The sequence below is a fragment of the Trachinotus anak genome, unplaced genomic scaffold (assembly GCF_046630095.1).
Source record: "Trachinotus anak isolate AG129_WGS33_773 ecotype Australia unplaced genomic scaffold, CSIRO_AGI_Tana_v1 ptg000013l, whole genome shotgun sequence".
NCBI classification, from domain to species: domain Eukaryota; kingdom Metazoa; phylum Chordata; class Actinopteri; order Carangiformes; family Carangidae; genus Trachinotus; species Trachinotus anak.
The window spans coordinates 24945859-24972756 of NW_027273864.1; the positions used below are offsets into that span (position 1 = coordinate 24945859).

The 26898-nt window shown below is 40.3% G+C and overlaps 1 protein-coding gene across 2 annotated transcripts; it reads right to left on the reverse strand.

Moving 5' to 3' along the window:
* Nucleotides 1-6704: 6704 nt before the first annotated feature.
* On the reverse strand, nucleotides 6705-24443 carry fam83c (family with sequence similarity 83 member C). 2 transcript variants are annotated; one of them, XM_071494396.1, is made up of 6 exons: nucleotides 24313-24443; nucleotides 23222-23753; nucleotides 18749-18916; nucleotides 17605-17729; nucleotides 10212-10448; nucleotides 6705-9758 (listed from the first exon to the last, which is right to left on the reverse strand). In XM_071494396.1, the coding sequence occupies exons 2-6, from the start codon at nucleotides 23729-23731 to the stop codon at nucleotides 8963-8965; spliced, it is 1836 nt and encodes a 611-aa protein (XP_071350497.1). In that variant the 5' UTR covers nucleotides 23732-23753; nucleotides 24313-24443; the 3' UTR covers nucleotides 6705-8962. The 2 variants fall into 2 exon arrangements, with proteins under 2 accessions (XP_071350497.1, XP_071350496.1); XM_071494395.1 differs by lacking the exon at nucleotides 24313-24443 and adding an exon at nucleotides 24071-24277.
* Nucleotides 24444-26898: the final 2455 nt, after the last annotated feature.

Below are 26898 nucleotides of genomic sequence, written 5' to 3' on the forward strand. Positions count from 1 at the left end.
TCAGCGTGGACGGGAGCGCGCACGAGAGTGACCCGCTTTTTTTATGGTGCGTCCCCCTTGTGGTGATTGGCCGATAAGCGATCTATAACACAAAGATCCTCTTAGGCCAAAAAAAACTGCTACAACAAATCTTTATTCTGCTACATGTGCATATCATTGGCGGTAAAACATAGTTTCTGTGTGACACATATTTCAGTGATGTTGTGGATTGAGGGTCAAAGGGAGCAGGAGGAGACGAGAGTAGAAAAGACCTGATGACACCAAAGACACAGTAATGCTGATAAAGCTGAACTCCAGCTTAAGCCTCTCTTCGTCTCTGACTTGAGTGGTTAAACCTTCCTCTGTGCTTCGACCCATTTTCACAAAATATTTTCTGGGGTGCTTGTGCAATGCTACTCACAGAAACTCATCCCAATGCTGTATGCAGTTTTGTTTTGCTTTGGTTCACAGTTCTTTAACTGGATGTGATATTTCCCTAAAAGGTCTGTTAACTGAGCTGTCTATTGGCTATGGATGTCACGAGAACCGATACTTTGGTATCAAGTTGTTGCTAAAATTATGAAAATGTGACAGTACTCGTTTTTTCTACACAGTATCGTCGATAATGAAGATACGGAGGTAGATGTCGTAGCTATAGAAGATTGGATTCCTCTCTGACAAGGGCAGGATAGTAACGCTACAGGTGTTCTAGTCTGACAACAAACTGAAAGAGAGAAGATGGCAGACACAGAAGAAAGTATAGAGAGCAGTACCGAGAGTTTGCAAAAGTGCAAGAGTCAACACGAGGCTGTAACGGACAGCTGAACAGATGTGATGATGTTTAATGTCTCCGACAACCTCTGCAGTCTCATTTAGCCACTTGTTGGCAACTGCCATTTTTAAGAGACCTAAAAGCATGAAGAAGTCACGACTGGGGTATTTCATGGGGTATTTGATATATTTTATTTGTAGAATAAAACTTGAAAATCTCTAGACCTTATTTTAGCCATCTGACAAAAAAAACCCCATTGACTTTGAGACAGGGGAACCAGAAGTGCTAACATGCTAACTAATTTCTTAGGTTTAGGACTCATTCCTCCACTTTATAACAACAACATATGGACTGACTGCAACAAGTGCAGGTGCAGCAAAAAGAAGTCAGTCTGTCAGAATACGACATACAGTGAGAAGTGCTAGCCAAGCAATTTGATTGGTCAGATACATGCCATAAAGTACACATCCTATTAAACACAGTGGTTGTTTACTGCAGTAGTGTAAAATTAAATGAAATGGCAAAAAAACATGTTGCATTAGCTTCTTTGCATTGTGACTCTTGTAATGTACCGTTAATGGTTTCGTCCCTCTGTGTGTAGTTCAGCAAATTGTATTCATGGAATCATAACTCAAAAGATTAAACAGTTCAGTGACTGAATGTTGTGTTGTATAAAACTGCAGTTTTTCTGTTGTAAGATGAAAACGGTGATCAGACAGGCTCTGAGCATCTGGAGTGCCTAAACCCAGATTGGAAGGTTTTAACCTGTCCCAGAATGCTGAGAGGACAATACACAAGTCTAACTACCCTGTATACACACACACACACACACACACACACACACACACACACACACACTCATACAGACCGTACATAAAAAAAACATGCATATTCAAGGACTCAAGGCAGAAACAGTTCTGTCAAGGACACTCACTAATATGCATGCGCACACACACACACACACACACACACACACACACACACACAGAATTGCACCTGCATGCACCCTCTGCCACTCCCAAAAACAAACACACTCAAGGTCTGATACTGTATGCACACACACTCATACACACACACTCAGCAGAAAATAGCTGTGTATGGCAGGAAGAAATCTGCATCCTGAAGATAACATCAAGACGCACAACAATCAGACTCCCAGTGCGCTGCTGCAGGAAATGCTGCTGGAGCATCGAAGCAGGACGCTCTGTGATGTTTACAGTGACCCGGGAAACCAACATTTTCTCTGTGATGTAATTAGATACATCTATATTTGACTTATTCTTGATGAAGTGAAAACTTATGTCTTAAAAATTCAACAGAATTATGCCACAATTCTTCATAGTGGGGTTTAAAAATGATTATATTTCACCTTTTAACTGAAAGAGTCACTGATATAGTGACACAGAAAGCATAAAATCCACTGGATGACACTTCTCAGCACCCGTAGGTGTTATGTGGGGCAGACGAGGTAACACAAGCTTCTGTGGTCGTGTTTCAGACTTGAACACTGTCGTTGGCTTTTGTGTCACTCTGCTGGAGAGGGGACCTCCTCATTTCTCAGACATCCACAGTCAAACTAATGCGTCCCTGTGGCTTTTTGCAGCCTGTTTCCCTGGTACCACAGAGAACACTCAGAACAACTAATCCACTTCTAATTATGCAGGGCTTTTCTAAAGTGGCAGGGAGATTTCACTGCAGCCAAATTGTCCTCCTAGGGGGCATGGGGCAAATAAGTTGTTGCTGGGGTTTTACTGACACAGACAGTTTCATTATTTCCCCAAGCACCCAAAAACCAACCAGTGCTCTACAGCTGAAATGATCAGTTTTAATAATTAATTAATTAATTAGATGAAAATTAACTGTAAACTATTTTGGTAATTGTTCAAACACACAGTATGTAACTTCTGCTTCCACTAGGGGTCTCAAGTTGTTGCCACCGTGGACATCTTATTCCAGCTTACATGTACATGTCACATTAATAGATTTATCTTGACATAGTGTCGTCTCCACCCTGCTGTGACATTTTGAGGTTTTGAGTTATTCGCATCCCTCCCTCTTGCATGTTTGCAAACTTTCTGACAGTGAAAGAAGCGACCATCAGATAGTGGCAGGTATAAACCCACCCACACTGTTAAGAGCTATGATGATGTAAAGTCTGTTTTCAAAGCTGTGAGTGAAGTTAAATCCACTGACTGTCACACCCAGGATTTAACAAAACAAAGTCTGACCTGTGAAGTGGAATGCAGCGCATGAAGTAAAGACAGAAAACCTGGTCCGCCTCGACCTTATTAACAACCAGGAGCAACAACCCATAAACCTGTAACCATGGAATCCCAACAAAAACAGGCAGGCATCCTGTAACCAGGCCTACATGTCAAACAACATGCTCACCTGGCAAAACAAAACCAGCTATTCACCCTTGGTTTGGGGTGTAATTGTGGGGGCTCTGAGTCCCTTCTGATTGGCTGACTGTTTTCTGAGTGACTGAATAAAAATATAGCAGATTTCAGGTAAACACTCAGAGAAACCAAATCCTGCAAGGTTGGATGGTGCGCCCAGGTGGGCTGGGTTTGGAGCATGGCTGAGAATGATGACTGTATTGTTGTGTCACAAAGTTACAATTTTTAGGTATTCGTACTTTGAGTATTTCATTTTATACTGCTTTATACTTCTACTTCACCACAATGCAGAGGCAAACATTGTACTTTTTACTTCACTGCTTTAATTTGAGAACTCATCATTTAATTAGTTAGCAGATTCACATTCATAATATAAAATATAATTAACATAACAAGTCAATTATAATGTATTAATACATATTGGGATAAAGATAAATAAATGGGATAAAACTATAGCTGTAGCTTTAACAGCAGTAAATAAAGTAATTACAATTAGCCCCACCATTCCCAGCAGCAACATTTAAGTGATATACAAATTAATTATTACATCAATGATTATAATAAAATAATATCATTTACTTTATTCTGAAAGGGTTCATTCTGGTTTTACTTTTGGTACTTTAAGTATATATTGGTGCCGATACCTTTGAACTTTCACCTATATTTAGTATTTAGTATTTCTACACTGCAGGTATTGCTACTGTCACAACCGGTGCTAGCAAGCAGACAGGAACTCAGGCTAAGGACACCAACTAATGTAGTTCAGTGATTTCCATCCACCCATCTATTTTCTATACCACTTATCCGAAGTGGGTCGTTGGGAGGCTGGAGCCAATCCCAGCTGACACTGGGCGAGGGCAGGATACAGCCTGGACAGGATGCCTGTCTATCACAGGGCTGACATATAGAGACAAACAACCACACACGCTCACATTCACACCTACGCCGCAGTTTAGAGTCACCAATTAACCTAACATTCATGTCTTTAGACTGTGGGAAGAAGCTGGAGCACCTGGAAAGAACCCACACGGACATTGGGGAACATGCAAACTCTACACAGAAATGCCTCAGGGCCAGGGTTTGAACCCAGAACCTTCTTGCTGTGAGGTGACAGCACTAACCACTGACCTGCAAAGGTCAAAACCAGAGAAGGCTGTTTAAATAGATCCAGCCAGGAGCAGGCAGAAACAAGACATGAAGCACACAGCACCATAACATCCCAGCGAGGAACAAAGGAAGCAAACTGGTTTGTTTAGTGCAAAGCTGATCAGGTAATGCGGTTAAGGTGGGGAGAACTCAGGTGGCTGTGGGGCTGATGAGAAGTGGGAGCAGGTGTGCAGATGGGTGAAGCAGTCAGGGGATGAGAGTAGGGACATCTGGTGGAGGGCTGGAGAAAGGCAGGTCAGGGGAGATGAAGGGGGGAAGACGGGCTGAGAGAGGTGAGCTGAGGCTGGAGACCGAGGGGTGGAGGAGGAACTGAAGAGCAGATGGTGACAGCTACTTTCACTTCAGTAAAAGATCTGTGTACTTCTTCAACCGCTGTAAAATAGGACAATACACAAAACACGTCTGACCCCGTTTGTGTAGTAACTAAGAGTTTAATGAATGCTGCATTGTGTCTTGGAGTTGTGGTCACGTAGAGCCAAAGAGATTAGCACAGTTTTGAAGCACAATATTTATAAGGATCTTGCAAGATTGGTCTGGGCCAGTTTTTTCAAGTCTACCACCTAAAGAGAGAACCATGGACTCATGTTGATCTAAACTTAGCAAACAAAGATGTGTCCAATTTAAGTGGATCCATGAAAAAAATCCTACAGTAACACGTGTAGGATCCTACAATATACTTTATTCATTCATTCATTAGCCAAGCTGCTTACCCTTTAAGGATCCAGGGGGCTGCAGCCAATTGCATCTTACCAGCTGAGGGTGGGGTACACCCTGGACAGGTCACCAGTCTATCACAAGGCTGAGATATAGAGACGAACAATCATATTTATAATTATAAACTAGTAACCCAACCTGCATGTCTTTGGATTGTGGGTTAGAAAAGTTCAAACCAAGAACCTTCTTGCCGTCAGGCCACAGAGCCAACTACTGCAGCACCGTGCTGAGCACACGTGTGGTGAATGCATTTCCTTCCATATAAAACATTTGCAAAGCTGGTTTTTAAAATAAACTCCAGCATTGCTTACATCCACGTTCACTCTGCGTATGCTGCTGCGTATTCATGCAAAATGAGCCTCAAAAACAAAACTCAACACGTAAGCATACAGTAACTGTGGACGGCCCACAGTGACCAGTTAATAATCTCCCATTTAGTCTTTGTTTCCTTCACAAACAGAGATATTTTTGTCTCAGGGTTTGTGACATGAATGATGGGTTTCTGGAGTTTGGTGATATCATTGTCCGGGTCCAGTTTTGGGACTTTTGGGGCACAGTTTCTTAGATGCTCCATTGTTCATATTTCTGTCTGTTAGAGTTTTTATTCTGTCACATTGTTCATGCTGTGGCCTGTGACCTGGCCCCTGGGCTAGATTTCCTGGCAGGAAAACATACAGGGAAAGTTGATCCTCGGTGTTGAAGTGCCTGACACACACACACACACACACACACACACACACACACACACACACACACACACATACAGGTCTCAATATGGCCTGCTAACATCCTCGCTTCACTGACCTACTAGAAAGCCCAAGATGGCCTTGGTATCACTCACACAAAACAATTTTGTTCTGTCAGTCAGACCGTTCTGTTCAGAAATCTCTCTTGAATCACATCACTGACTATAGTTAAGAACTGAATTAAATTAAATTAATTAAAGATCCGGCTTTTATTTTGTATGAGTTGTTTATTGTCCAAAACAGCTGTGAACACACTGATGACTCTAGAAAACAGAGAGTTTTGGGAGCTGGCCGTTGATAAATTTATATTTATTACTATAAATTACAAAAAATGCAACAGATTTTTAGGTCGTATGTAAACAAGAGGAAACGCACTTATGGTGTATCATGCAAGCGGCAACCACCAGGGCAGAAAAAGAAGCCAACATCAGAAACCTATGGGTGACGTCATGGAGGCTACGTCCATATTTTTTCCAGTCTGTGGTATTAGGCAGGCAGAGACAAAGAGACTTCAATGTTTCATCACAGTGCGACTTAGAGTCCATGCTAGCAGTTCTGTGAGGCTGTACTCTGATGAAGCAGCTACATGCTAATGTCAGCAGACTTTAACTTCATAAGTTTAGCTTGTTAGCATGCTAACATGGTAAACGAAGGTATTGAGCAAATAAAAGTTTTTATCTGATGATGGGGCTTCACTAAAGTTATTTTAGTTCATCCAGAGGAGAACATGAATGTCATGAATGTGAACGTTATGCTGGAAAAAAAAGGTCAGTAGGATTCATCCAATGGGGAACATGACAATCCATTTGATAGCTGTATAGATTTTATTAAATCCTTAAATGCTCATCTTACAAATTAAGACCAACACAAACAAAGAAAGTTCACATTCTCCAGTAAATAACACATTGTAAAAATAAACAAACAACATTACATGAACAAATCAGTTTATTTTAACAATAACCCAAATTCCTGACTCTCAGTTCAAGTGCTATAAACAACATAATAATGTACATTACTCAGACAAATGTGAGGCATAAATGAATCAGTTTCTGCAATCTGTCTGGCTGATTCAGTTTGGTAGTAATGACAAAAAAAAAAAAAAATCAACACTGCTGACTGAAATAAGCAGTAAACAAAAAACACACAAAATGAGAACGCACATATCAAAATAATTGATCACTGTTGATCAGTATTGCTTAGGTGACAACAGCAAGAGTCAGTTTCCTGTACTGCTGCTCCATTCTGAGGAGGAAGCATTTGGAAAGCCCCTGCAGAGCCGGGTGACGTAAAACTAAAGCACAAAAAACTAAAAGAAAACAAAATTAGTATTAATCGTATCTAATTGATAAGTAGTGTATGTACAAATTTACATATTTGGAAGAAAAAAGGCTATTTATTGTAAAAAATGTACAGAATGAGGGGTCAACCTCTGTAATGAAGAACTTCACATATTAAAGAAACTAATTTGAACAGTACTATAGGATTTACATGCAGAGTTTTTAAAAACAGGTAAGACAAACAGCTTCTCTGCTGCTCAGAACAATTATTCTTTTTCACCTGCATGGCCTCAAACCTTTCCACATTTACACCTAAATTCTGCTTCTGCTTCTATTTACATCAAGGTTTAAGGTTTGTTCCCTGTAATGAACAAAGGTGTATATACCTTCATTTTAAGCCACTGAAGATATCTCTGTTGAGTCTAATGTGTGATTGTAAACTTTTAAGGCAGAGTGATCAAGGCACATGTTAAATGCTATAATACAGGAGTGTTACAGGAATATTCATGAAAAAAAGAATACTAGAACCAATGGAAAGAAATAAAAAAAACAAAAGGATTAGCTTTTCATAAAATTTGGGGCTGCGTTTAATCAGCGTCTACACACATTAACTGATTCCTAATACTCCGTATTATTTTATTCACATTTTGGTTTCATATATTTGTATCAAATAATGTTAAATCAAAGCTAATTTTAGTAAATATATATATATATATATTTATTTATATATATTTTTTTTTATAAGCTAAAGCTTTTATGTGGCTTGTCTTTGTGAAAAAAACCCTCATTTCCCAAAATCCACATTTTCTTTAAAGTCCCCCTCCAGAATTTCATGAACGCAGTTTTTCGTAGTGTCAGTATATGAGTTGATCGAGGGGCGGCCACAGCTGTTAGATGAGGAGCTGCTCACCTTATTGACTGACTTCTTTATGAAAACTACAGATGTTTGTATGGCTGCACTGTGAACAGATACACCAGCTGCTCTAATGTTGTATTATTGATGAAGCAGCTGGTGTATCTGTTCACAGTGCAGCCATACAAACAACTGTAGTTTTCATAAAGAAGTCAGCTGCTGAAGTCTATCAGAGCAGAGGTGTCCCTCTCTGTCTTTGAGAATCTCTTAAAGACTCATCTCTTCTGAGAACACCTCCTCTCCGAACACCTCTAACACCCTGACTACCAACTACTACTGCCCCTGTTTTCCTGATCATCTATTCATACACCAAGGTCTCTTACTGCACTGAAGCTTTCGTGATGTCCCTCACTTTTAAGTTGCTTTGAATAAAAGATTCTGCTGGATGAAAAATGTCAATGTAAAATGTACCATGGTAACCACAGGTGTTGTCACATCAGCCGGACCGAAGTCTTAAGGATGACAACTTTAAAACTGAGTTGTCAAGCTTGATCAATGATCAATCATGCCAGAACTGGATTACCTAAAACCTTTGACCAATACTTGTATCTACAACCATGTTTTTATTCTTAAATACACAACGATTCAGGTGGAAACAGTTGAAAACTGGATAAACAGATGACTTTCACAGATTGATATAATTTTTGTGTTATACAAACTCCAACCTCACAATGAGTCTTCACCCTACTCTACTTCTACTTGAGGTTCCTCCTCAGAACAAAAATTTGTAAAGATAGTTCAGGTGCTTGTGAGTCAACATGACTGTAATGGCTTAGTTCCCACCAGGCTGCATCAGAACAGAAGATGACGAAGGACTGATTAAACTAACGGGCAGCTGTGGCTCAGAAGGTAGAGCGGGTCGTCCACTTATTTGAAGGTTGGAGGTTCAATCCCTGGCTCCTGCAGACTGCATGTCAAAGAGTCCTTACAGTAATTTAATAGAAGACACCAGAGGAACGTAAAGGAAGAGGAAGTTAAGCATTTACTTTGTCACTTTAGTTGGTGCTCTTGAGCTCAAAGCGGCTGTACACCTGCTTGGATTTCATCTTGTTGTATTGGTTCACCAGGTCCAGCTTGCTGTGGCCCAAGGTCATTCGCTTCTGGTCATGCCGGCTCATCAGCACGCCTGGGGAGGGCGGGGGAGGCGGACTCTGCTGGCTCTCCGGCTCACTCTGAGAGAGGTCCTGCCCTCCCCATAACGAGGAGCCGTGAGGGGATGGGGACCTCAGTCCTCCACCTCTGTAGGTGTCTTTATCTTTGCTGGAGATGGGCAGAAAGCGGTCTGAGAGCTTGTTGAGGAACTGGTTGGAGGTAGTCCTCTGCTTGGAGGTGAGTTTGCTGTCATTGACTGGGGAGTGTGTCTGGGTCTTGGGGTTCAGGTTTGAGTTGGGGGTGCCGTGGAACATGGTCGGCTTGTGGTCATACAACCCCAACGCCTGGAACTTGGAGGAGGCACTGCCGATATTTGACCTCATGATGTCTGCTGGATTAGCCTTGTTCCATTCGATGCCCACTGACTGACCGTACGTCGGTGATCGTTGCTCGGGAACTGGGTTGTGATTGGTTGCCCCGTTAGCAGAAACGCGTCCTGGTGTCGGGGTATGACCTCCTGCTTGTTCTCCGCCTCTCCTCTCAGGGCTGAAGTGAGAGTTGTTGTTGTGCTCCTTCTTGTCGTGACATTGAGTGACCTTGTAGACTGTGTTAGGGGTCATCCCAGGTGCAGCCTTCACACTGGAGACGCTGTTACTCGATTGGCTGCTGGAATTTTCAGAGCACACTTTGTCTCTCTGCCTGTGGGAAGAGGGAAAGAAGAGATTCACATACTGAATATATTTTAAATCAAGGTCATGATAATCTCTTAATTTTGAAATTAGATATTAACAGACAACACTGTCTGTAATTTATACTGCTCTGCACAACAGTGTTTCAAGGCCCCGCTGGACTGTACGAGTTTTAAACAGTTGATAAAACAAAACAAGCAACTGAATTATGTTAACTTGGGCTCTGGGAAAATGGAATGGATGTTTTTCTCTATTATATGACATTTTATGGATGAAATTATTAATTAATTAATCAAGAATTAATTAACATTAATTACAGAATTACAGATCTTCAGAATAATTGGTGATGGACATATCTGTTAGCAGTTAGGAAATCATGTTTTACAAATTGAGATAGTTAAAAAAAAAAACAAACAAAAAACCCCACTAAAATTAAAAGTCTTGGTAACTGGACTCTTCCTACCTGTCTGAGAGTAGATCTAAGCCCATGACTGGGCCGAGCCCCATGCCAATGCCGGGGGCCATCATGGCTTGGTAGGACGGGTAGTAAGGCATCCCCTCCTCCTCTGGGTTGTAGAAGCAGTCGATGATCTGTGAGTCAGCGTACAGACAGCGAAACTCCCGGTCGAAGCTGTCGGTGATGCGCCCTGAGAAATGCATCACCATGTTGCTGTGCACCTGAGCCGACAGCCAGGTGAAACTGGAGAGGAGACAGGGAGGAGTGGGAAAAAAAGGGGCAGACATAATTTCAGAGTGTGCCAGCAGATGGAAATTTAAATAGAACAGTGCATTCATTGTTGATTTAGAAAAGTAATTAATGATTCAACTAAATCATGTTCTTAAAGAAAGAATAAAATAAAAGCTAATGTGCTTCATGATGTATCTGAATTCCAACGCAGCTGGATCAGCTGGAGGGAGAAGAGACAATTTACACAAAGCCAGCTGATATTATCTCTTCCACCTCCAAGTGCAGATAGGCCTTAACTATTTCCTGGACAATGTATGAGTCACCGTGGTGACTCATGAGCTTATCTGCCTGCAGCAGACCGGAGGTGCACTGAAGACATCTGGCTGAGCAGCACAAATAAGGCTTTCGTGGCTGAAAAGAGGACACACGGGCTCAGAGGTCGAGGTCTACTGAATGATATGTGTTACCCAGCAGGCTCGAGACACATGAAATAATAGACGTGCGACCAGTGGAAGAAACCAAATATTCTAGATTTAGGATACGGACGAGGGAATCACCCCACATCAGTCGAGTAGAGCTAGTTCAGCCAAAGCTAATATGAAGCTCCAGCAGTGACAAATTGACAAATCAAATCTAAAATTTGACTTTGACTTTTCCCTGCCACAGTTCTGCAATCAGCAAGTACAGAGAGGAGGAACAATTAGAGCAACCAATAGCTGTTTCAATGCACATGCCACGTGAATATTGTATCCTTTAAGCTGAAATTGTACTTCAGCAAAGACGCACATAAAAGAGAAAGGCATTATGGTGTCCACACCTCCCAAATCTCAGTGACACATCAGGTGATATACATGTCAAACTAACCGACCATGCAAATGTCTCTACGCCATGCATGTTCATCGACGTGCAGCCCAGAGAAGCTGCACGTTCAAGTCTTTGCTGACATTATTAAAAAGTTCAACTTAAAACTTACTCTATATGCAGAAAGGATCTCAGCATCTAATAAAAATATACTTAAAATGTGATGTGGTTTGCATGGTTAAAATCAGAATTACAGGTGACTTGATTTTCCATAATAAACAGAGGCTACAATTCTTCATTCCATTCCAGTTGACAGCATTTGCACCAACTTGTCCCTAAAAGCGCCTTCACTTAGCAGGTGTTTTCTGTTCATCTGCCCTGTTTAATGAATCTACTTTTATTTACAGAACATCATAAAGTACATTACTCTCCTCCTCTACAAAAAAAACACAACATGAAACGGTAAAAAGGGTTTTAATAATCTCTGCAGATGCAAAAATAAAGTCACACATTCTCCTCTGAAGCTTGAAGTCATTAGAGGCTGAGTCTTCACAGGCTGAGACAGCGAGTGTGTTTTACAGCAGCCGCAGAGACGCTGAGGAACCTGCAGGGCAGCTTTGCTCTGTGTTAAATCTCTCACCACTCAGATATGTTGGAACAATTCACCTGAAGTGAAATTCCTGGTATGGTCTGAGGAGGAGGAGGGACTGATCACAGCATGCACTTTGAGTCCTTCAGTGACACTCAATTCACTTTACCACAGACCTCATATAAGATTATAAACGAGGGTCATATTTTGTCAAGATAAGCTCAGTTTAACTTCACCCGTCATTATTTCCTGGAACACTTAATATTGATTGCATGACACTGAATGTGATTGTTAATAGTTAATAGGTAATTATATAATAAAAAAATATAACGATATAATCTTTATTTTACTTGCAATGGACTGGTAGTGACACCTCTAAGATAGAACTACCGTAAATACAAGGAAAACAACAATTTTTTTTCAATATTAGTATTATTATATATATTACACACACACACACACACACACACACACACACACACACACACACACACACACACACACACGTATATGTACACATATATACATAACAGACTTTTCATACATCACAGAAAACCCATGCAAATATTAAATGTCTACATCTAATGTAGTTTTCCCACTAACATAAAAAAACTAAAAATCTAATTCAAATCATAACCTGTTTTTTTAAAATGTGTGTTCTGTGTTCTTGTCTGTGTATTTTTGTTTAACCTGTGTCTGTTTAATTTGTCACCTTTTTGTATTTTGTCCAACTGCACAACTAAAGGAGAAAAAAATTACTGGAGTTGGTTTAATTTGGTTTGTCAAAAAATATCTTAAGATTTTAGGTTTCTACTGGAGGAGTTATTGACTAATACATTAATAAAACTTAAAGTTATGTTTGTTAAATGTTTATGTGCTGCTTGTAAATGCTAGATGGCGGAGGTTTAATTAAAGTGTACTGTGTGTGTCAGTGTGTATTACCTGCAGCCCTTTCCTTTGGCACAACATTTTCCCACCATTGAACTTATTTATTCGTATGTACAAGCGCACTTGTGCTGTGCACTGTATTACATGTGGTTTGAGTCATAAAGGGCAGTGTGATAAAGTAGTGAAAATATTCAAAATATAGTGTATGCTTAAAATACTATTGGTTATTTTTAAAGAAGCTAAAATGCATGTTTTCTGTTGTTCCCATCCACAGCAGCACAGCTCTGCTTCTGTGCCAGTGCACCTACCTGCCTCTCCACAGTGGGATTGTGCTGACGCAAATGTACTGCAGGTATTACACTGGCTAACCCCAAACAACCCGAACTATCACCTTAGCACATAGAAGCTGGCATTATCTACTGAATATCACTGAATCACCATTTACTATTTGCTTCTCAAATAAACTAATCTGATTCTAACTTACAGACTTGGGCGCTCCCCAGGTGTCAAAGTGTAACAGCGTTATTACAGGTTTTAAGATCAGTGGACATTTTAAGATTTTAAGGGAGGGGTGCAATGAGGTGATAAAACGACATTTGCCTTGACTGAGCCGCCCAGCACCTCGTCAGACCTCGCCCTTCATTCCACAGTCAGCAGTGCGGTTTGATGGCGGCCGGCCCGGCCCACACGCCTGACCTGACGTTACCCATCTGGTTACCACACACACACCTGACACCACGCTATAATCCACGGCTAAAACTGCTCCGCTGCAGCCACCGCCGTGTCAAATCTGAGACACTCAGGAGGAAATACAAATACCTGAGCGGACAGAATGTGACATCAACAGGAAGGAGAGCAGGAAAACCGAGCAAAGGGACGACCAAACAGGGCGAGTGAGTGAAGGTGCGCAGTTGGTGACACACCTGAATCAGGTGATTGATTGTACAAAGATGAAAGAACAGGAGATTATGAAAATTTCTCCTGTCAAATACTTGACTCATGAATTATGACTGTGAAGGTTAGGGTTCAGAAATCTGAGAGGGTGGTTGGTCCAGTCATTAGTCTGGTTCCTGAGCTGTCAAACAGCACAGTCACCTGAGAAAATTACTAAATCTGTACAAACTTAGTTAACTTTGACCTCTGTCCTCTCAGGAGAGGACAAGAGGAAAGAAAACTCTCTTACAGTTACTCCATTACGGCTGCTTTCCCTGCCCAGCCCTTCATAGCTTAAAATTATTAAGACAAGACTTAAGGCAAACACCAGACAATAAAATAGACACAGTCCAGAATGAGCTAAAAAACAGTAAAACCAATTTACCACGAGAATAAAAGTTAAATAAATAGTCTAAATTAAAATCAGTAAAAAACAACGGCAGACAGTTGCCATTTCACTCTGCTGTTGCTAAAATACTAAAAATTTATCTCAACCGCTGCTCATAAGGGCCAACTTCTAACTTATTTAAATGATACTTGGACATGTTTCACTTATGTTCAATTAATTAGTCATTTTTCTTTGTTTTCATTTGTCTTTTTCTGTGCCCTTCGCTCCTTACCCCTACAAGTGTCATTGTGAATAAGAAATTGTTCTTAATGTCTTGGGGGCGCCTCGGTGGCTCCCCTGGGAGAGCGCGTACCATTAAGGCTTAGTCCTAATGGCAGCGGCCCGGGGTTTGAGTCAGACCTGCGGCCCTTTGCTTCATGTCATCCCCACTCTATCCCTAACTTTCCTGTCTCTCTCTCACTGTCCTGTAAATAAAGGCATAAAAAGCCAGAAAAAAAAAGAAATTGTTCTTAATGTTTCTCCTGGTAAAATAATGGTTCAAAAAAAAAAAAAAAAAAAAAAAAAAAAGACAGGTCTTAGGTCCAGATTTAAAAGTTTTCCTGTTGTACAAAGCGAGATTTCATATAAATAATTTTCATACTGTACTGTTTTTGAGTCTTTGACACAAATCCAGCTGATCTCAGTAAACTGTGCACCATAACCAACATCTGGTAAACTGTTAAAACATCTGTTCCATCTCCACCTGCTCACTGTATTCACATACATTGTTTTAATGTTTTAAAAGAGCACTATGTTTATTTCTATTATCATCCAACGCTGTTCCTTAAGTTTTTTTTTTCCCTATTACATGAAATTATATAGTGAACACTGAAATATGGCTTTAAAACTCCAGAGGTTTACATAAAACTAGGTGAGGAGCTGACTTTAAAATAGGCTTGGATGATATTCAAAATGTTATATCTGGATACAGTCCAGCCCCGACATTGCAATAGCTGATATTATTAATATAATTTTATTACTTTATTTTATGTTTCCGGTGTTTTTTTTAATAATATATATTCAGGGCTGAGTGATGTAAAAAATCATATCTTCCAATTACTTTGGCAGATATTGTGATTGATATCACAGTTTCAGTTGGAATGGTCATCTCTGCATTTCATTGGCACTGAAAAAAATATTAAATGATTATGATATCATTGTCTTTTATGTTTCAAGTGATGCTGCCACTAAACAGCAGTTCAAAGTTTTATTTCTCACATGCCAAGTCTAAAAAAAAGTTTTTTTCGATATTATTTTTATGAAATATCGCAAATATCCGATATTATCAAATATCTATTATCGAATATCTAGTGTCTTATTACAGAGAATGGCTTTAGGGTTTGCTAAAAGTTATAATTACACCACGAAGTAGGAGGGTGACAAAAACATACAGCATCATTATCAATACTCCCTCCCTCCTGCTCTGTGAAACAACACTGTTAAAATCCACAGAGTTTTACAGCAGCATTTGTCTGGCAGCTTCACTGGTACATTGCATTCACACTGACACACACTGACACACAGACACACACATACACACACACACACATAACAGGATCATGTGTGGAGAATGAAGTGCAAAGAGCAAAACAAAATGGAGCGAGGTCTGAGCTGAGGATGAGTAAGTGACAGTTAACAGAAGGACTGCCACCAAATCTCTGTTTCAAAACAATTTTTTTATGTCAGTCTTTATAATCAGGACTGGATTAAAGCTTCAACAATCAGTCCAGAAAGTTTTAGTTGACTGACAAAAGCATTTTGACGAACTTTTAGGCAAAAACACCAAACATTTACTGTTTCCAGCTGCTGCTGAACTTTGACATTTCAGTGCTTTTGTTTGTCATATGTTAGTCTACATTTTTCGCCACTTTCATTTATAGATCTAATATTTTCTCATCAGACCTGAAATCAGGCATAAAATGAGGAGTAAAAGAGGTCGAACAGCACAAAAAGCACCAGATTACCAAATTACTTGAAATGAATGAGAATAAACTAAAATTATTTTGCTAAAACTCCTTCCTTTCACTGTAGATTGAAACATGCTCTCACTCCTCATGCCACAGCTGCCACATTATCAATCCCCTGTTGAGCATGTGGCTGTAATTACAGGTGTTACTCAGGTATTTTCATTGCAGCTCCTCGCTAACAGCGGTGCGGCCTCTCTGCTGCACAACACAAGCTTTGTTGCACAACTTGTCCACACGCAGACATTTGATAACTCATGTTGGCTTCTGAGCTCAGGCGGTTTCCTCCTGTGATCCACTGTTGGATCAGGACGGATGCAAAGTAAATGTCAAACCACTAAATGTGAGGAGTCCACAGGCTCTGTCTACACCTGCTCACGTGTGTTGTTTTGACTGTTTGTTCACTTTAGCAGTTTGAATGTCTCTTTGTCTCTTTATTTGTGTGCTTTGTTATGAAGAAACCACCTCTACACAAACACACACACACACACACACACACACACACACACACACACACACACACACGCATATGCACTCTCTGTGTACCTTCTGAAATGACTGCAAAAATTTCTGCATCATTACAGCACATACACAGCCTACATGTGTATCCTTCAAATCTTAATAATTTCTTTATATTAATGCACTTTTCTATTCAAAATGTGTGTGGGTGTGTTTTTATCAGATTTGATCCCAAGACAGAAACTCACTACCGACAACTGTCCTCACATTCGGACTCTAAACTCTGATCGGTGCAAAGAAATACACCACAGCCTGTTTTTCCAAATGAGTTCAAGTCAGAGAAGGTAAAACAGAGATCTCCCATTTGTAGTGTGTTTTCAGTCCTGTGAAGTATTTCTGCGTCACTTTGTCCCTTCATTAGTGAGTCTCGAGTGCAGAGATGAGAAATGACAATGCAACAAAAGTGCACGGTTTCTGGAATGATTACACATCTCTTTCTTAGGGATGGATATCATGAAGATTTTTAACAGTACCACTGCTACAGCTTATCTATCCAGTACTATAATGGTACTCTAATTGATCCATTACTTTAACGGTACTCTAATCTGTACTTTTTGTTATTTTTTAAGAGAAAAAAATACAAATTAAGAACAGAAATTATATTGATTTATTTTATGAACTCAATTAATATTCTTAAAATTCAACAGCATTGTTTTAACAAATCACTAATATAGACTGATTTTGTAATGATTGAAATGTAAAACAAATGTAATAAACATTCATTTACTACAGGGCTTTTTTTGACAGTATTTGTAGTAATAGCATTTACTGCGCAGTATTTCAGCAGCAGGCCCCACATCACTAACCCATTTTCATTTCTCCAGGACCAAGAGCAGAACTGGTAACATCGGAGCTTATCGATACTACAGTCTTTAAAAATGCAGCCCATTAGATACCGGGTTTTGGCGCCCATCTCTACTTTTTCTATTTTAAGTTGTGTGAACAACACACAGCATCAGGTCTCTGTCAAACAGTAATTAGTTGTAGATTGAAAGAGAGAAAACACAAAGGGAGAAAGTGAGGAGTTAAGTACATGCTTAATGATTAGCATGTGTGTATTTGTGTGTTTTTTTTTTCTGTCCTAACCTGTATGACCCGGCGATGACCTCTTCACAGTCAATGATCATGAACTTCTCCAGGACCTGGCCGGTGAATTTCTTGCCGCTCTTGGTGCAGTATGTGTCGCCACACGTGCTGCGAATACGCATGTTCTGCACACAAACACACAAACGCACATTTCACAGTTGGAAACAGATGCATGTATTTAAGCTCACAGAAGAAACACACTATTTTAGTAACACGCTAGGATAATAAGAAATCAGAAAATCAGACAGTAGTTCTGTATTTGGTCAGTGCTGCCATGTTTGTTTTTTACAGCCCTCTACATGTTTCGCTACATCTCTCCATTCCTCCTCAACACTCCGGTGTGACTTCTGGAAGTTGAGTGTAGAGACGTTTGTACTGCTGAGGTTGCAGAACACACACAACCACACACACTGAGACTAGATCTACATTAAGAGATCCAGATCACTAGTTTTTGTTTGAGATGTCATCTGAGAAAACCAACTTAAACACAGTTTAATTCTGATTCAGCAGCTCTATCCACATTCAAAATGACTGCTCACTCAGAAAAGTTAGAGAGGACAGAAAGTTGACACCAGCAGATACAGACACAGCTCCCTGTCATCACTTCTACTGTGTTGTAATGCAGATAAATTCATAATATAGCTGTTTCCATTTACGCATTTTTCTGTGTCTGTTGTCAGACAATGGAACAATTGTGAAACAGTGATTTAACTGCTGCATTTTAAGATTTAAACAATCTGCAGGGCCGAGGGAGGAAAACACAAGGCAGATCAGCTTAAAGGGGGCGTACTCATTAATGAGTGCGTCCTCATTGACATGCAGTCTCTCATTAGTGGATGCAAACCAGAGCTTTACTCTGGTTAAAATTCAGCTTACTTCAGCTGATGGGCTTATCCTGAGTTGCCTTGGGAACTCTGATTAATAATAATAAACAAAAAATGGCAATGGCTTAATCTATCCATTCATTCATGACATTCAGAGTCTGTGATAAAGCTAAAGTGCTAAAGTGTAGGTTTAACAGCAGATCTCTGGATCTGAGCTCTAACAGTGAGTATCTGTCTGTGAGCCTTCTCTGCCTGAGAAATGACAGGTTACGTAAGTGAAAAATAGGGAAACTCAAGTGTGTTTTCAGGGCTGCGCTTACACTCAGGTGTGAGTTCTGGATGTCGAGGGCAGAGCACATGTCTGTGAAGTAACCGAGGTTCTTCTCGTCCAGCAGGATGTAGACGGGGACCCTGCGCTTGTTGGACGCCTCCATCAGATCACACAGCAGGTCCACATCTGTGAACACGTCCATCACCAGCGCTATCACCTGGAGCACAGAGGAGCAGACATGAGAGACGATAGGACGCAGTGTTTCAGGAAGGTTTCAGGGGTGAGGGCTCCTTGTGGCAAAGACGCTGTCGGGGATTAAATTAACTTTACAGTAAAACCATCTCGAAAACAATCACTTATTTACAGCTGGTGAGAAAAATGACCAAGGTAACCTGAAGTCTGAAACAGAAGAAAAATTGCTAATATGTGGACTGATATGATTAGGTGATTAATTTGTCCATTGACAGAACATTATTGATATATTATATTATTGTATATTATTGTATTTTATGTTTCAGGTGTTTTTTTAATTCCTAATTATATTATTGAATTTTCTGCAACAACTCATTTATCGCTGAGGACTGTTTTTAAGCCGAACTGTCAAAAATTCTCTGCTCCCAGTTCCTTGAATGGGAGGATTTGTTGCTATTCTGTTTTATAATGACTGTAGATTGAACATTTTCAGGGTTTTGAACTGTTGGTTGCATAAAACAAGCATCTTGAAGGTGTCAGAATGAGCTGACCTAACCCTAACAACAAAAAATATCACTGATTCACCAAAAATGAAAATAATCTTCAGGTGCAACCTTGGTGATATGTATTGTTTCAAATGACATTCAGTAACATTTCTATAACCGACCCTTTTTTGAAATGTATTTTAGAAAAAGAAAACTACCCCAGGGCCAATCCAAAGGGATTTATGACTCAATAATTTCAAAACAAAAGATAATTATAGCTTCACAAGCTACAACTGGTTTGTGAGGAAGACTTTCAAAAAGTCACCTGAGTTGACATCATAGCTGGATTGACCTGCTCCGAGGCCCTGGGGCTGTTGGGCCCCCGAATGCCTCCAGGTTCTCCTAAAATGCAGTGCACACACCAAACAACAGCTTTATTTGACCCAGAGACACAGAAACCAACCTCGACTCCTATACTGGAAGACAAGGACCCTGGACTTTCTGTAAGTCAGTCAGTTCATATAGTAATAATAAGTTAATATGGAAAAGCACCACATCAACACAGTGTAAATTACATAAGGTTAGAATCATAACTAAACACAGGAATTCTCTGAGCCTTGAGCAATATCGAAAATGTAATATCTCCATATAGTCCAGGCCAAATGTTGTGATAAACAATATTATTGTGTATTGTTGTATTTTATGTTACAGGTATAAGCGATGGTTGGTACAAATTCATATTTGCAGGTAATCAAATTACCAAAAAGCAACTGACAAAGATTAAAACTGGGGTTTAAATGAAAAAGGAAATCCAAGTAAACTCTAAGACATTCTCTTTTTTATATAACTGAAATGGCTTTATTATCATGGCTTCAATGCTGAAACACGTCAGAGTTTGTTTTTAGGTTTAATATGATCAAGCCAGGATAATAAAGGCATGTCAATTATTTCAAGAGGAGACTGCCTTGGATTTTTACGTGTATCCCATCAAATGAGCACCTCAAACAAACTCAATTTCAGTCCAGGACGAGCTCCTACCCCAACATTTCTCTAAATCTGGAGCTTTTTGGGCCCCTGGTGCTCTGGGCCCCTGGGGCAGTTGCCCGCTTTGCTCAGTTGGTAACCCAGCCTCATTTTAACATAAATACTCAAGGTCTCACTTTATAAATTACCCTTCAAATGCATTGAAAAGTAAAGGGAGGGCCCTCCATATGGTGTTGTGTGTTATGCAACATTAATGTACTTCACACACACCAAGAATGTATGTGATTACATAAGTAGACACATACAGACACGCTCAGATATATACACACCCACCAGCATGAACGCACATGCCATGTCATTACTGCAAATGAATAACATATATTTAAAATGACTGAAGGTACTTCAGATCCACTTTCACCACCAGACAGTGAAAGCAACAGGAAAAACGTTAATTACAATGTTAGAACAGACTGGTGATGAATACTGTGCATGAAATACACCTGTTCATCATTGCAGGTGAATCCTGTGGTCATGGGAGAGCTGCACAATGGTGGCTTCTTTACTGGAAGGAAAAATGAAGCCAGTTCAACTCTAGAACATACTGATGTTAGAGCTTGAAGTTCTTTTGTTTTTCTCATCATGTGAATGGCAGCGGGTGAACTAAAGTCCAGCTCTGCCGAAAGATGAACTGCATTCAAAGTGTCATTGATCTGAAACCTGCTGACTCGGCACAAACCCGTGAGAACGAGGTCAGTGTTACTGCCATGTCTGAGAGAACAAGGCTCCTCCACCTTGTTGTGCATAGAACATTTGATGCAGGCACTGGACAGGATTAAGTTCCTCTGTTTTTATTTTTATGAGCAACAGACTCAACAATCCTGCACATAAAGCCAGTCTATTTATACACGCAGAAGAAGGAAGTTTCGGTGGAGACGTGACTCATATAAAACATATGCCTCGCTGTCAATAACCAGCTGTTTCTCATTTGACTGTTGGTTTAGAGATCATGAGACAGCATTCATGATAAAACTCATAACTTTTAGTTATAAGTTATAACCTCATGATTTACATTAAACTGATAACCAGTCAATAAAGCATCTGTAAGTTAATGGTTATATATTAGGTGCTTTCATTTTATTTTTATAGACTCCAATGGGCACAGACCAAAGACACAAAACATGAGTACAAACACACAAACATCCATAGAGAGACATAAAATAACCACAAGGAGACAGAAAACAACCACAATGAGACACAAAACATCAACTATGAGACACAAAACAACAAGACACAGAACAACCATAAGAAACAAAAAGTGACGACGAAGACACACAGACCAACACAAAACAACCACAAAGAGACAAAAAATGACTACAAAGACACGTATAACAACTACGGAGACACAAAACCACCATAAACAAATGAAAACAACCACAAGGAGACAAAAAGTGACCATAGAGACACGAAGCAACCATTACGAAACAAAAACAAACACAGAGACACAAAATGACCCCAAAGAGATGAAAAACAGCCAAACAGACAAAAAACACCCACAAAGAGTCTCTGTCAGTCTGGTGTCTGTAAGCCCCCCCCGCCTTGCTTTTACAGGGTGGGGGGCTTTTCACACGTCTGTACAGGGGCCCATTGACTCTTAATACATCTGTGCTCATGTCTGTCATGAACCCAGTGATCACAGAGTCAAACTCCTCCGACCTGTGAGCCGAGGTCAGCGGCTCAATGAGTGACAGAGTGGGCTGTATCTGGCTCGGGGCTCGGAGCCAGATAAGAGCTGATCAAACATGTCAGTGGGCGGGACGATGGGCTGGCTCAGGCCTGCCGCATTTGTTTGTAACCAAACCAAGTGGAAACCACTTGAGGGAAGAATTATGCACGCAGGTGAGAGGGATGAAAAACAAAAAACACCCAACTGACAGCAGGAGACAACAAGTTCTGCCCCATGTTGTTTGTCAGGAAACTGACACCATCATGATGTTTTTGTTTATGAATAATGGTTTAAATATGATAGAAGATCCTCCTGGCAGGTTTAAGACATATAAAAATACTCAATTAGAATTTGTTTTTTCACAAAAATAGTTCAATTAACTTCTAAAAGATTCTTAAAATGACATCTCATTAAAAAATTCAGAATCAAACACTGCTTTTTTTTTCCAATTTCTTATTGAAAACTTTTTTTTTAATTAAAAAGTTCAAGTGTTGGATACAAAACCAACCTTTTCAGTCAAACTTTATCATTAAATTATTTATGTTGTTGTTTTATTTCCTCTATTCCTGTGTCTCTGTCTGAACTGTGCAGCTCAAACCAAACGAAACCATTAAACTCATTATCTTCACATCAGTGACAGAAGTTAAAGTGAATTTATTTTGAATTTCATTTGCATAACCACCTTCATGCATCTTGCAGCTGCTCTAACATGATGATATGTTGTGGACTTGCAGTGTGTGTCTTTTAGCTGTTGCCCCCTGGAGCTCCAGCTATGAAAACCAGGTGAACTGCAGACTGACCACTGATTAACTGATTGATTAGAGTTGATTTAGGTGTCACTTTGAATAGTAATGTAGCCGACCAGTATTGGCTTTAAGAAGATTAAATGGGAAATGTTAGATAATTATTAGATTAGTTACTGAGTGTAGATGTCATATAGTGTCTGACCTCAGTTATAACTTCCTCTTTTAAATGGGTAAAACCTCGGTCGTGTATCTTTGAACATTAAACTACTTCTTTTATACAACTTTGTTAGTAAAAGCTTATTTTTGTTATTTTGTGTTAAATGAAATGAACTGAATTAAAGTGTCATGTTGGAGGTGACGGACCCACAGTGTGAACCCCGCTGCCTTCTCACCTTCTTAGCTTTGTTGATCAGGGACCTGATGAGGTCTTTGATGTTGTGAGACTTGTCCCTCTGGAAGTAGATCTGCGTCTCCGACGGTCCGTATCTCGCCGGGGAGTCCGGCCAGCCGAGCTCCAGCATCGGCGGCTCCTCGTCGGACATCATAGGGAAGTACGTCCCGGAGGTGAGCTCGGACACGGCGTCTCCGTCCCCGAAGTCCCGGTCGTTGGGACCGGTGCCGTTGCTCTCGGAGCCGCTCGTTTTGGCAACATGCTGGGTGATGTAGCGGATCTCCAGCGGGGAGAGGAAGTTGAGCTCCCGCTCCTCGGTCAGGACCCTGCGGTACTCCTTCTCTCCGTGCTGCAGCAGGGCGTCCGTCGCCAGCCGGGCCGCCTCGTTGTGGCTCAGCTCCAGCGTGGAGACCTGCCGCCACGGGGACTTCACCTCCTCCAGCCGGGAGGCGAGCTTGCCCAGGGGCTTCCTGCCGTTCGTGGTCGGCCGCAGGCCCTCCGAGCTGATCATGGTGCTTGTGTAGTCAGCAATTCTGGGATTAATTTGGCAAGTCTTATAAAACCCTCACAGAAATAGCCCGAACAATCCTCTCATAGGTTATGAAAGGATAAATAACCCTCCACAGCCAGACTACTGCCCTGCTGCTGTAGAAACATTGTGGCCCAACAACAAAGAAGAAACTGGCATTAAGAGCAAAACAAAGAGCAGGTCTGGTCCACAAGGCCGGTGATAGACAACAGATCAATAATCGACACTAAATACACAGCACATACAGGCAGACTGCAAGACTGCTGTGATAGTTTCAAATCTAAAATAAACAACTATCAGCTCAAAGTCGCACTAACTCACCAAAGACACTTGTTACAGGTTATTTAAGTGTTTTCTCTTTTCTGATCGCGGGAATAATCCAGAACAAGAGCAGTTTCCTCAAATGGTCCTCGCTTCTCTAATTCCCCGTCATGTCAGAGAGGACCTTCAGTCCCAGGAGCCCTCTCAGCGCCGCCGCCACCTCCTCTCTCCTCAGTGTGTGTGTGTGTGTGTGTGTGAGAGAGAGAGAGAGAGAGAGGGAGAGGTGTGTGTCTTCTGCTCACCTGTTACCACCTGTAATGTGATTGGTCTCCAACACGGACAGGCTCCTCCTCCAGCTACATCCCCTCCTCCTCTTCCTCCACCTGTCTCTTCGTTGTCAAGCCAACCGGCTCACAACAGGTAGGTTTCTTCTGGTTAGAATTTTCAAAATAAAGCACCAAGTTAGAGCACATAAATAACATGAATAGCACACGCTGGAAACTGTTTGTCATGATAAATCATGCAATTACGAGTCATCGAAATGGCTCCAATGTTGCATAAAGAAGCAGCATTTGGATGATTTCTTTCAGATGCAGTTAATGAGTGAAACCTCACTGAATCTACGCACTTTGTTTTATTAGTAGGTACCCTGTGCCTTTGCTTTCACCATAATCTATAATACTAATTAGTAAACACAGCATATGTTTTAGTCATATGTTTTATGATAGTAATTCAACATTAGAGCTTGTTTATTGCTCTGCTGGCTCTCCTTAGCAAGTGTATGAAATCACATGCTTTTATTTTGAAGGTCTAGCCTGGCTGTCTTTTCTCCCACTAAATTCTGTCAGCTCACTCTGCCTTGACTTCAGATAAATTTTATTTAATAATAATAAAAATAATAATTTATTGATTGATAATATGTTTATATAAATGTTGAAAAGTGGCCAGTTTAAGAAGGGAAAGGCATTTTCTTCCTTCCGTTCACTTCATCTTTCTTATCAATAGAAGCTACAGATATCAATACCAGGAATAACAGTCATAGTTATAATCAAGAATAAACTGTAAAGATGTGATTTACACGTTAGTCTAGTTTAAAACTAACAAACATTCACTTCTATGACTGTTTCTATTCTATATGTAACACAATTACACTTCCTGCTCCCTTCAAGGGGTTGGGAATATATTACAAATTTTGGAAACCACACTTACAGGGAAGTGTTTGTATTTTCCAGACTCTGCTCACATGATGTGTGAAATGGAAAAATCCTCCCCCTCCCCCCCTGAGACTCTCTGTCCCTGCGGTGGCGTGTTACGTGCGGGCGACAACCCCCCAGTTCACCTAAAAGCTCATGCTGATCCTGGACCATATATAATGATGTTTAGGATGAGTAGAGGTCAGCTACACACACACACACACACACACACACACACACACACACACACACACACAAGCAGACACTTCCATCTGCCACATAGGGATCAAGTAATTATCTGGCACCAACAGAGATTACTGCCTCTAAACTTGTACTTGTTTTCTTGCTCAATATTAACAGAAGCATTTCTCAGACTGAAATTCCCCCATTGTGCTCACTATTTCTTGTATTATTTCATAATTTCAAATCACCTGTATAAATATCTGATCAATGTGTGGTACATATTAGAACTTCATACTTTAATTTAGGCATTGAAATATATATATATATATATTTATATATATATATGATATATATTTTTTATAATATAGTTTATATTCAGTATAAACTGAATGATATCGGCAGTATCATCAATGGTTTAATTGTTATTCTGTCAAATATCAGAATCAGAATCAGAATCAGAATCAGTTTTATTGCCAAGTATGCTTTCACATACAAGGAATTTTTTCTGGTGATTGGTGCAATTGATCAGCAACAGTGGGGCTCTCTAGCCTTGTTGATGAGGCTAATAGCAGATGGGAAGAAGCTATTTTTGTGGCGAGAGGTTTTGGTCCTGAAGGACCGCAGCCTCCTGCCAGAGGGGAGTGTCTCAAAGAGTTTGTGTCCAGGGTGGGAGGAGTCAGCTACAATCTTCCCTGCACGCCTCAGAGTCCTTGATATGTTTACTGAATCTCAAAGATACACATCATTGTCTTTTACAGCCAAAATCTAAAGTGTATCCACATATCTCAGGCAAAGATCAAGTTAAAACTGTTTGAACACTTTTGGACAGAGTAATTCTCCAGTGAGTTTCACCACACAATAGACAACAACAGGCTCAGGGAAGTCAGAGCAGAGGGAAAGATATGCAGCTGAGGTCAACTGTTTGAACCTGCAGTGTCAGACATGCAAAGCACCTTAGAACAGGATGCATCGTAGACCAATTGTTCCCTCTTGTTTGTTTTTTCCTCTTGTATTTTTCTTTGTAATCCTAATTGTTAAATCACATTGTCATGTTCAATACTTGTTGCTGTGTAAGAACTTTCACTTGTTTCTGAATTTTTCAAAGGCAAAATAGAAAAAAGTCACACTGATTGATCAGTTATTGTGATCTGACAAAGTAATTGCATATTAAAGAAAAGAATGAACACTGTTTGTCTGCTCTAATGCTGCAAACGTTAGCATGTCCGGCTAACTACAGGAACTTTGTGCCAACAAGGTTATACTGTCAGCATTTCATACTATTTTGTGGTAGTATGAGTTATATTTTCATAAGCCTGTTCTGGATGCTAAGAGTGTGGGCTAATGTTAGCAGTTCTGTCCTGCTCTTTATGGGATTAAAGTGTACCCGCCAGAAACTCCAGACAAACAAGGTTATATTCAAATGAAATAACAATCTAATTTTCCTTTTTCACACGTCATACTTTTAATACAATACCATTCAAGGACAGTGATGTTTCTTTATTTTAGTGCTGG

Bases quoted from the DNA above. Each gene is read 5' to 3' on its own strand.
- fam83c (XM_071494396.1), bottom strand. From the start codon at position 23,731: ATGATCAGCTCGGAGGGCCTGCGGCCGACCACGAACGGCAGGAAGCCC. The intron at 18,917-23,221 runs GTGAGAAGGCAG...TCTGTGCTCCAG, and splicing joins TGATCAACAAAGCTAAGAAG to GTGATAGCGCTGGTGATGGA. The intron at 10,449-17,604 runs GTTAGGACAGAA...TCTCCTCTCCAG, and splicing joins GTCATCGCCGGGTCATACAG to TTTCACCTGGCTGTCGGCTC.